Source organism: Ranitomeya variabilis, chromosome 6 (genome assembly GCF_051348905.1).
Source record: "Ranitomeya variabilis isolate aRanVar5 chromosome 6, aRanVar5.hap1, whole genome shotgun sequence".
NCBI classification, from domain to species: Eukaryota; Metazoa; Chordata; class Amphibia; order Anura; family Dendrobatidae; genus Ranitomeya; species Ranitomeya variabilis.
Window position 1 is genome coordinate 274573519 of NC_135237.1, and position 12414 is coordinate 274585932.

The 12414-nt window shown below is 40.9% G+C and overlaps 1 protein-coding gene across 1 annotated transcript in view; it reads left to right on the forward strand.

The window, feature by feature from the left end:
- The window catches only part of LOC143782325 (dynein axonemal heavy chain 5-like), a 610263-nt gene that overhangs the window by 275080 nt on the left and 322769 nt on the right, over window positions 1-12414 (forward strand). The window contains exons 40-42 of the mRNA XM_077269680.1: window positions 3148-3294; window positions 4947-5119; window positions 9189-9367. Coding sequence (XP_077125795.1) covers window positions 3148-3294; window positions 4947-5119; window positions 9189-9367 — 499 coding nt within the window. The remainder of the gene's footprint in view (window positions 1-3147; window positions 3295-4946; window positions 5120-9188; window positions 9368-12414) is intronic.

A 12414-nucleotide genomic window follows, 5' to 3' on the forward strand; every position in this document is an offset into this window, starting at 1 on the left:
GCATTTGTGCAGCTGACAGGATGGCAAGTGGTAAGTGGGGAAGTGACACACTCAAGAATCTTGGGAGCAGCAGTACGGAGGCAGTGGACATCAGTAAAGAATGAAGAAAGTTATAGCACAGTGTGCACGGAAGGTGGAGTACACCATACTTAAGTCTTGAATCTCAATCCTAAGGTCTCTTTCACACTTCCATCTTTCTTTTTCCGTCACAATGCGTCATTTTGTGAAAAAATAGATCCAGCAAATGTTTCTGCTGGATCCGTTTTTTTCTCATAGACTTGTATTAGCGACGGATTGTGATGGATGGCCTTCTGTTTCATCCGTCATGCACTGGATCCGTCGTAAAATTGCTGTCCGTCAGGCGGAGACAACGCACAGATGAACGTTTTTTCTGTACGTCGGAAAATCACACAGCGATGGATCCTGCACTGTCCGTCGTTGGCTATAATGGAAGTCTATGGACGCAGGATCTGTCGCTGACTGTCAAAAGCAGGAATCTAGCAACAGATGCTGTCTTTTGAAACTGAGGAGCATGCACTGAAGAATTTCCCGTCAGGGAAATTCTCTCTCGCTCTCTCTCTCTTTTTACTATTGATGCTGCCTATGCAGCATCAATAGTAAAAATATATAATGTTAAAAATAATAAAAAAAATAAAAAAAATCGTGATATTCTTACCTTCCGGCGTCCCCCGCAGCCTTCCCGATGCTCGCGATGCTGCCGGCAGCTCCTGTTCCCAGTAATACCTTGCAAAATGACCCGATGACGTAGCGGTCTCGTGAGACCACTACGTCATCACAGGTCATTGCTCGCAAGGCATTACTGGGAACGGGACCTGCAGGCAGCATCGTGAGCATCGGGAAGGCAGCGGGAACGCTGCTGGGACGACGGAAGGTAAGAATATCACGATTTTTTAAAATTATTATTAATTAAAAAATTAGTTAATTATTTTAACCTGGGTTGTGTTAAGTATGCGTTTTCGCAAGGGAAAAATGCGGCAAAGACGCATACACAACATGTGCACATAGCCTCGACGGATCCGCCAAAAAAACGGACCCAGTGCACCCGTTTTTACAATCTGCACAGGATCCGTCTTTTCAACATTTTGATGGATTGTGACTGATTGTTAAAAACGGAAGTGTGAAAGAAGCCAAAGACACATGTGTGTCCTAATGGGTTTTAAATAGGATCATGGAGATGATGTCACTGAGCCATGCTGGGCGACCTGTAAAACCAGACGTGAAGCACAACAAAGGGCAGCTGACCAAGGTGAAGGAAGCTAACCTCTAGATACCTGGGACAGGTGTGTAACACAGTCCTTACATACCTCACACTGATAACACCCCATTTAATTTAAAATAAGCTCAAGAGGCAAATTCTTGGCGAGATCTCTGTCCGGCCCATGGCTCTTCACAGCTCCTTTACATAATAAGAGAAATTAGTCTGTGTATTACTCTGGGATCACAGATCACCGGTATCGTGGTGTCATTATATTAAACTTTCTGTGATCTACATGCTCATATTAACAATTCAGGAGGGTTGATCCTACTGACCGATTCCCTTCAAACGAGAGGCAAGTTTACAATCTATAAAGAAGTATGGATTACACAGAAGATGAAATGTTTGTATTGTATGGTCCAGCCATAATTATAATAATCAATAAAGGTATTCAAGTTGAAGTGAATGAACTAGTTATCAGCCAGTATCTTTACATAGCCAGATACAAAGTCTAATGATTGCATGGAGGGTGCAGGAACACCTGTTAGAAAGAATCAGATTCTGAGGAAAATGTAGGAAGGGAGAACAGGAGGAAGTTAGATTAGTGAAGTGAGGTATTAGGCCTATCTAAAAAGATGTTATTTTAGGGTATGCTTAAAACTGTGTATACTGGTAGTTAACCAGATTTTTTGGTGTAATCCATTTCAGAGAACGGGCACAGCATGGGAAAGTCTTGTAGACATAAGTGGAAGTTTGAGGTTATGGTAGATGTTAATCTTGCATATTAAGTAGAACAGAGAGCACTGATGGGGTGGTAGACAGAAAGAAGATGTAGGTCGGTGCAGAACTACGGACAGCGTTGTGGGTGAATGTGGTAAATTTATGTGGTATTCTATAGTGGATAGGCAACCAATGCAACGACTAATGCAGGGTGGAAGCATCGTTGCAGCGGTTTGGCAGAGATCAGACCCTGGCTGCTGTATTGTGTATAGATTGAAGAGGGAAGACTTTAGTAAGAGGAAGGTCAAATAGTTGCGAGTTTCAGTAGTCCAGATTAGTATGAATAAGAATGAGGGCTTGTGCACATGGCCATATTTTCCAAGTGTGATCTGACAAAATATCGGATTTCGCTTGGACCATTGTTAATCTTTGGGGCCGTGCATATGTTAGATGGTTCGAGGAAGAAATTGCTGCATGCCCGAGTTTGATCTGATATTCTGATTGCACTCGAACCATGCAAGTCAATGAGTCTGTGGAAACCATTGGACTCAATTCAGATAACATCTGAGTGCAGTTTGATTTCCACAGACTTATAGAATGGAAAGGATTGAGAATTTTTGGTCTCCATCTTCTCTTCTTCCGAGAGAATTAGATCACACTATGCTCACACTCTGATGTTAAAACTCTGATCAGAGTTTTAACAATGTGTCACGTGCATAACTGACATGATTCTCTCGGATGACAGAATATATACTTGCGTGACAGTAAGAGTTTTTGAATTTTCAAAGGTCAAAAAGCAATGAGTGAGTGGATGTAGGATATGAAGGAAAAATCACAATGAAATATAAACCCAAGAAAGTGGACCTGAATCTTGGAGGTTATGGCAGAACCACACGTACATGGAAATATCAGGTTTAGGTAGGTTAGCAGAGGAAGCAAACACAAGAATTTTGGTTTTGAAAATATTAATTTCAGATAGGTTTAAGAAATTCTACTGAATAAAGGAAGTCTGCATGGGATATGTCTAATGGTATGGTGACCATTACAGTGAGTGACCGTGTAGGGTCCACCGGAGAAAGGACCATTACAGTGAGTGGCTGTGCAGGGTCCACCGGAGAAAGAGAAGGTGATGCTGAGCAGTGGGGTTCAGCGACTTTGTGGAGCTTCAGAAAGTACTTATTTATGACCATCACATTGTCTCTTTGATAAAGGTAATGCAGACAACAAATCAGAAATTTCTTGATCTCCTGAATGATTTGATTGATATGACCACAAAGGACTTGACCAAGATTGAGAGAACTAAATATGAGACTCTGATCACCATCCATGTTCACCAGAAGGATATCTTTGATGACCTGGTAAGCTGAATTGTACAATCAATGGAATTAAACCTTACTTTTAGTTTCTGTACACAGTGTCCCATTTTTTCCAATTTTTTTCAGTTACCTTTCTGCATGCTCCATCTCGCAACTAGCTGCTATGATGTCACACCTGACCCCCAGCCCACATTTCTGCTCCTTCTAATAATTAACCAATTCAAGACCAGTCCATTTACGTCCATTCCAACCAGGCACATTTTCATTTTCATACTCTCATTTTATTTTTTTTTGCCACTATCGAGTGATATGCATCAGAAAATATAGGAAACAAGGTTCCTCCTTAACAATTATTTTTATATATCAGACTTGGTTTTCATGGGGATGGGGATAGTAACAGGATTTTGGATTGGCTTTTTTATTGTATTTATTTGTTTTCCATATACTTCACATATTGTGCATAAAAGACCTTTTGGGGCATTCCAAACTTTAAATACTTTTTTTTTTTTTTTTATTCTCATTTTCCCTGTAATTGGGGCTGGTATCGTAGTGCTAGTTACAATGAAAATGAAGCTTCCTGGATGCATTTAAGAACTGACTGGGTCTCCTAGGACCCAGCAACTTCTGCTCCCTCCCTACACCCAGCAATCACATGAATGTTGGGCCCAGAGGAGAAAGCTCTGTTAGCGTTCCCTATTACTGTGTACACCGTGCTTGTTCAGTGCTGTGTATATAGTGGTAGGAAAGTTAGAGTGCTTTCACATTGTGTTCCAGCACCCTTTTCCCCCATTGGGGCTCACATGCGAACCCCCCACAAACTGTGATTCCGACCATATGTGCTGATGGAGCCATAGACAATAATTGTGCCGACAGAGTGAACGTGGTCTCTGATGTGTATCATTTTCGATAGTATATGCCTACTGGAGGTGGACACTCAAACGCAGTCTACTACGTCTGAGTGTCCGCCTCCTTTAGCCATACACACTCATAATGGTGCATGGCAGAGCGCACGTTCACTCTGCCGGCATCATTATAGTCTATGGCCCCGTCTGCGCATAAGTTCGAATTCCTTTTTGCTGGGGGTTTGGATGTAAGCCCTGACGGAGACACTGATCGGGTGTCGGAACGCAATGTGGAAGCACACTTAGCAGTTGCACTATGCAGTGACATTTCTAAAACATCACTGCAGAGTAGACTGTGGACCACCCAGATTTTTATTGTCTATGGGTGGTCCGGAAGTAGTTCACCACAGATGATTGTGACAATTTTCCAGAGCGCCTTTAAGACTAGTGATCAGTCATGACATGTAGCAATCTGTCTGCAGATCTTTCCTTTACCAGTATATCAATATCATGACAAGTGGGGGAAATAATTCAGTATAGTCCAACACTCAGTCTGTTTCATAGTAAGTATGACTCTGATCTGATTGAAATAAATGAATAAGTGACTAGGATAGGTTATATAGGTTTTCTGTTACTTTTTGAAAATTAGAATGAGCGAAGAGATCTTTATATAATAAAGAAATGAGGTTTGCTTGCCTCTCTGAACCTATGTTGCTCAAGAGCTCTCCACTGGGAACTGGAAGTGATGATGTCTTGTCCATTCAGTCACTTGACGACTGATTTACTGCAAAGAAAAGTGACTGATGGACAGGACTTGATTTAATCTAATATGCTAATCCTTCTCTTTTATAGGTCCGAATGAACATTAGATCTGCTTCAGATTTTGAGTGGCAAAAACAATCTAGGTTTTATTTCATTGAGGACATAGATAAATGTATCATCCAGATTACAGATGTTGAATTCAGCTATTGCAATGAGTACTTGGGCTGCACGGACAGGCTGGTCATTACACCTTTGACTGACAGGTAAAATATGCTTGGCATGAGCTGGGAAGACATGTCAGAGAAATTTTTATATGGAAAATCGGTTACTTGCCACACAATGTTTATTTTAAGCATGTCTTTGGTATTGGGTATGTACCCATCTCTGACTCTGAAATAAAGGACTGAAATAATGCCCTGTAATGTTATACATTCTGTTCTCAAGGAACAATTGACACTGAGTTAAATTATGAATAACTGTGACTGCTTCATTTCTTGAAGTTCATCTGAATACCTCAAATAAGGGTGATAAAATCCTAAAATGAGATTACCGGTAATTACGCTCATACTCTTTCAAGTGTTTATGCACAAAATATCATAAGACATTAAATTGTGCAAAAAGGCCTAAAACAGAGGGGTAGCTTAGGGTCCCTAGAGCAAAGTTACATTTATAATACTAAACAATACAATGCTTGTCGTAATAAGGGGCACTTCAAAATACTGACACAACTATTCCTACATATATGTAGATGTGGAAAGAAGAAGAGAGCCCATATATAATAAAATCATATTTATTGATAATTAAACAATACATATTGAAAGGTAAAAAAGCAAAGAAATGCCATAGGGGACACCACAAGCTACCAGACCAAAGAACTCTATATATTCACAGCCTAAAAATAACGCAAAAAATGGCCTTAGCTAAGTAGATGTACAGACCATGATTATATGCACAAGCATGGAATACTGTTCTTGGAGAACATACATAGACCTGTTGTTTTTGGTTACGGAGGGTCCGCATTTAGTGGGAGTATTTTCATAAATTTACAGATGGTTTACCACTATGATTATTATAATGAATTTTACATACCCTCTGTACCTTTTCAATAGATAGATGTATGGAACCTTACGTTTCTTGTGCATATGATCATGGTCTGTACATCTACTTAGCTAAGGCCATTGTTTGTGTTATTTTTAGGCTGTGAATATATAGAGTTCTTTGGTCTGGTATCCCTATGGCATTTCTTTGTTTTTTTACCTTTCAATATGTATTTTTTAATTAATTATTAATAAGTATGATTTTATTATACATGGGGTCTCTTCTTCTTTCCACATCTACATATATGTGGGAATAGTTGTGTCATTTATAATACTAGTATATTTTTGTGTGAAAGGCGGCTTAAGACTTTACTTAAAGAGCACCTATCACCAAGTCAAGCCAGTTTTTTTCTTATTTTATTCCGGTTGTTCCTTTAAGTATGCATTTATTTTATTTTAATTTTTAGACTGCCAATAATTTCTATTTAGCACTCATTTTTTTGGTCTGTGTTAGGTGTCGAGTTCCCACCGCTGCACAGGGGGAATCTTGAACCATGTCTTCTGCGATCTCCCAATCTCCTCCAGCCACAGTGGAACCTGCTCAGCAGAGACGTCGATCTCAGCGTCTGGCTCAAACTGATTCTGTGTGCTTGGTTACTGCAGCCTTTCCAGGCTCAGCCTTTGTAGCCAGCACTGTTCAGCGGTGAGCAGACGTTCCAGGGACTAAGTCCTGCTTTTCTCCTACTGAGCATGCCCACGGGTCGACCTCATATGCTCAGGTCCTGTAGCAGCTCCTATTTGACCACTAGGAAGGTCCTGGAGAGCTACAGCTATAAAAGGTTCGCATGGCCGATCGGCCATGCGCTAGTATAAAACCTAAATTGTATGTGAGCTTGTATGATTGTATCTGGTGAATACTCCTTAATGATCCCCTTCCCTCTAGTTGTTGCTTGGGCATTAGGGTGAGTGGAGCTAAGATACAGCGCCAGTCAGTGGCTAAGCTGCCGCCACACACTAGGTCAGCGTCAGTAGCGGCATATGCAAGCGCGACACTGCACGCACTCCGTGCGCTATTGCTTTCCGTTAGCGGTTCACAGTCACGTCCGCATTAAAAATCTCAGCACAATACCTTTGTCAGAGTAGGGTGGGAATTCCTGCTTGAACCCAGCATCTGTCTCCGGGCGTCCTCAGGCGCAGGCTCAAAAGCCACTGAGTGGCAGAGCGGGTTCAACCACCAGTGTAGTGGGGGTGAGCGTTAGGGATCCCACTAGATCCCACTCTGCTGCACTCTGTGTCAGCTAACAGGGTACAGTGTTCTATTGTGCTCTGCGGCTCTGTGAAGTAACTGAGTTTGTGTCTGTTCACACCGGGTGACGTTAATCCGTGTGTAATACCACCATATAGTGTCCCCATTACCGAGCAGCAGGTGACATCTCTGCACGTTGGACTGCACGTTGGACCCCGGGCTGTGAACGCACCTTATTCCTTACTTATTATTTGGTGCTTCCACTAGCCCTAACAGTCTGTACCAAAGAAGCATGGCTCACATGATTCTCTGGGGTCGTCCTTAGGCTATTCTGCATTATTGCACTGCAAACAGCCCCTTGGTTGAGACCATAAAAATGAGCACTAAATAAAAAGTCCCATATCACTGGAACCATATACAGTAGCACAGTGGTGGGCAATTAATTTTCCCAAGAAGCCACATTAGAGACCATAACTGTTGTGGAGGACCGAACCAAATAGGCTGAAACTAATTCTGTTCAATATTGATATTAACATATTAATTATAATGATTTTATATTTATATTAATCATAATTGTAGAACTTAATAATGAGCAGAGTTATGTATACTGACACCCCCCATAAAATGTATGAGCCCATGCACAGTCCATGCAACCCCTATATACAGTATGAGCCACCATCTACAATTTGAGACCCTCAGATAGCCTTCTATATACAGAATTAGCCCCCAACACAAGTCCTCAATATACAGTTTGAGCCCCCTCATAGCCTCCTTATATACAGTGTGAGCCCCCAAATACCCCCTTTATACAAGTTGAGCGCTCACATAGCCACTATATATACAATGTGAGCCCCCACATAGCCTCCTATATACAGTATGATCCACCACACATCCCATACACATATATAAAAACAAACAAACAACACATACTCACCTCGATCGCGTTCCCCAGTGTTCTGTTCTGATCTCCGGTGCACGGACTCCCTGCACAGCAGATGCAATGTAGTAATTGTCATCGCATGTGCTCTCTCAGATGCACACGATGATTGGTGGAAGAAGGAGCTGGCGGCTCCATCCTCCACCAATGTATTCACAGCTATCTTGCATCCTGAGGATACAGATAGCGGTTATAGGTACGCAGACAGTGGATGGCAAAGGGCAGCTCGTGGGTCACTGTTGTCAGCCTTCAGTTGTCTTGGTCCGTTGGTTGGACTGGAACAGCCAGAGGTTCAGACATGGTCTAAGGGCCGCACTTTGCCCGGGTCTGCTACAGAAAATGTAAAACAAAACAAGTAAATGTATAATTAAGGGAACAACTGGAATAAAATAAGTACACAATCTAGCCACTTTTGATCTTGTGACAGGTCTTCTTTAGACATATCACAGGCTACAGAAAGTAGACCAAAGAGAGACTTATTTGAACCTCTAGCCAAAAAAATTGTAATATACCGTTGTACACATTTCTATATGTTAATAGATTGATTACTGTTATGAATACATTACTCACAAAAGAGGAAGTAGAGATTTTTTTCCCAAAAAATACAACACTTTCTCCAAGCAAAATTTAACATGCAAAGCTCCATGGAATAAATAGCGCTATAATAATAATGAAGTGACTTTTGAAAAGTTTTGTCACTGATTACGGTATATGATTTAAAGACAATTAGTCACCAAGTGAAAAGTGGTCAGTTTCCATTCTTATTTTATTCCCGCTGCTCCCCTGAGTATTCTTTTTTTTTTTTTTTAATCCACCATACAGTTCCACAGATTTTGGCCTTTTTGTTTAGTGCTAATTTTTATGGTCTTTAATGATGGGGAGTTACTCACAGGACCCTCTGTGATACCCTGTGAGCAATGCCCTCTTTGTAAAGTCCATGAAAAGTAGCATTAAATAAAAAAGCTAATATCTCTGGAATAGCATGGTGAATTTTTTTTTAAAACCTGAATACTTGGGAGCAGCGGTAATAAAATAACAACAAAAACTGACCACTGGCAACAGATCCTCTTTTGTTTTTGTTTTTATATCTTCACCATTCTTCAATCCTACAGATGCTACATCACCCTCTCGCAGGCTCTGGGGATGAGCATGGGTGGTGCACCGGCAGGACCTGCTGGCACCGGAAAGACTGAAACTACCAAAGACATGGGCAAGTGTCTCGGGAAGTATGTGGTGGTTTTCAACTGTTCTGACCAAATGGACTACAGAGGTCTGGGCCGTATCTACAAAGGTATATTTAAATTTTCAGCACACATGGGTTCACATAGTTATCGAATGAATTGCAGATGCTCCATCCTGGACTAATTGATTTCTGTGTCGGTATTGGTTTATTGAGAAATGATTTTACAGCTACCCCATTTTAAATGGATTGGTTGCCCATGGGATCTGTGTACCAATAATCGTATTGGGTTACACTGTGGACAATTTTTCAGTTGCTAATTTCACATTGAATTTAAACGTAGCTGAAACCGTGCTATCACCAGTAGATGGCAGAACAAAACAGGCTGAAGCATTCAGTTGCTAGTCATATAGGTTAAACTGATTTAATTATGTAAATGAAAAATATATTTTTTGCCAAATATAAAAATTAATGGTGCATTTAATTATAATACATTTACGTTGCTAAATGAAAGATAATTATAAAGTTTGTATTGCTGTTTTCACATATAAAATGTGAAAGAAATTGGAGGCAGTTATATACATGTCTTATGTAAGACTTTTCATGAGAACTTTTATTTTTCTTATGTGGTTGTTTAAGTTACTGCTGTAGATAATAAAATAAAACTACAGCAAAAGTTAGCAAGACAAACTCTGGATACAAAAAGGTCAAGCTTGGTGTAATAGATTAGATCAGATTTATTACAAAGAGGACTCTGCACTTTCTAGCTTCTCAGCATTGTCCTCTGGATCTTCTCATCATGGTAATAAAACTTTGTTAGCCTCTTGCTTTTCACATTTAAGTATTGTTAGAATAGGTCAAGTATCAAGCGAGCCGGACAAAGCCAAATCCAGATCATCCAGAGCTTGGCAATTCTAAAGAGTTGATCGCAATAATGACCGAGTTCTCCATCTTTTTTCTCCAGTAGTGGAAATTGATCCAGGCAGAGGAGACAAGTACACTCCAATAACAAGAAATGTGCAGAAAAATGTTATAATTAGTGGATTTTATTGGACTTATTGATTGTGAATGTTGTATCTGGTATATAATGAATAAAAACACAAGGCGAGAAGGCTACATAATAGCACAGTTATGGTTAAACTACTGTATGGATACAAAAGGTCATACATGCAGTGGCAGACTTTCCATTACTTCCCGCCAGTGTTCCTACAAACCACAACTTTATAGCGTACCTCCACTTGCAAAAGAAAAATGATTACAGTGCAGGACTTTACAGTGTAATGATTTTCCTCACTCCATGGGGGTATGTGCACACAAAGTCTTTTACAACCCGGTATGTTTTTCAGGGGGAAGACCCTTCAGGACATGCCGGTGTCTTCGCCATGATGCCTCTTTTTTTATATATTTTCAGTCATCTTTTGCTACGTCTTTGATCATTGTCTTTTTAAGGAAAAAAAAACTTTTAATGAATAAACTAATGAGCTGTTCCCAAGTGGCAACCACCTGAAGACGCTTTGTATCTTTAAAAATCTGAAATGGTTAAAATGAGCTGAAAATACTGAATATATAAACGTTGAGTCATTTTTACTTTGCAGCGCATATGTTTTTGTTTTTTTTAGTGATTCCCTACTTTTTCTGAGCTTTTTATGGAGCGTACCAACCTGAAAAACATGTCATGTACACATACCCTTAATGGATTTTTTGTCAATCCGCAGAATGGAGCATGTGAGGACTATGCTGATGGCAGAGTCCTGATTGCTGTTCTTGGCGGAGTGAGCACTGTAAGACCTAATGTCTTTTGCTCCTGCACTGATCCCTTCAGCTTAGCAGCAGGAGCAGGACAGAGCAGGAGCCTGGTTTAGTGCAACCCACAGTGAATCTGTCAGTAGGATAAACCCTCCTAAGCCGTCAAAATGGACAAGCAGGTCCTATTAAATTGAATAAAGTGACCTGTTGATATCTGACATCCAACATCTTATTCCAGAGAAAATCCACATTTGCTTATATGTAATTGAGCTGTTAAGACCTATGGGCCAGACATAGATGACCTACATGCCTATATAAATGGCTTAGGAGGGTTGATCCTACTGACTAATTGCCCTTAACATCAAAATTTTCTAATAGAAAGATCTAGAAAAACAATTATATTGCAAGTCCTGCACTATCATCATTTACCTTTTGAAGTATAGAATAAAATAGAAGTAATAACATAGCAAATTACAGTTTTCTCATTGACTTCCATTGGGGGTAGGCAATGCAGACACCCTCCAAACCTACTACTTAACCCCTTACTGACCTCAAGATAGTACGTCCGACGTCAGGTCCCCTGCTTTGATGCAGGGCTCCGCGGTGAGCCCGCATCAAAGCCGGGACATGTCAGCTGTTTTGAACAGCTGACATGTGCCCGCAATAGCGGCGGGTGAAATCGCGATTCACCCGCCGCTATTAACTAGTTAAATACCGCTGTCAAACGCAGACAGCGGCATTTAACTACCGCATCCGGCCGGGCAGCCGGAAATGACGTCATCGCCGACCCCCGTCACATGATCGGGGGTCGACGATGTGTCAGGACAGTAACCATAGAGGTCCTTGAGACCTCTATGGTTACTGATCGCCGGTAGCTGTGAGCGCCACCCTGTGGTCGGCGCTCACAGCACACCTGCAATTCTGCTGCATAGCAGCAAACATGAGATCGCTGCTATGTAGCAGAGGCGATCGGGTTGTGCCTGCTTCTAGCCTCCTATGGAGGCTACTGAAGCATGGCAAAAGTAAAAAAAAAAAGTAAAAAAAATGTGAAAAAAATAAAAAAATGTAAAAGTTTAAATCACCCCCCTTTCGCCCCATTCAAAATAAATCAATAAAAAAAAATCAAATCTACACATATTTGTTATCACCGCGTTCAGAATCGCCCGATCTATCAATAAAAAAAAGCATTAACCTGATCGCTAAACTGCGTAGCGGGAAAAAAAATTGAAACGCCAGAATTACGTTTTTTTGGTCACCGTGACATTGCATTAAAATGCAATAACGGGCGATCAAAAGAACGTATCTGCACCAAAATGCTATCATTAAAAACGCCAGCTCGGCTCGCAAAAAATAAGCCCTCAACCGACCCCAGATCATGAAAAATGGAGACGCTACGGGTATCGGAAAATGGC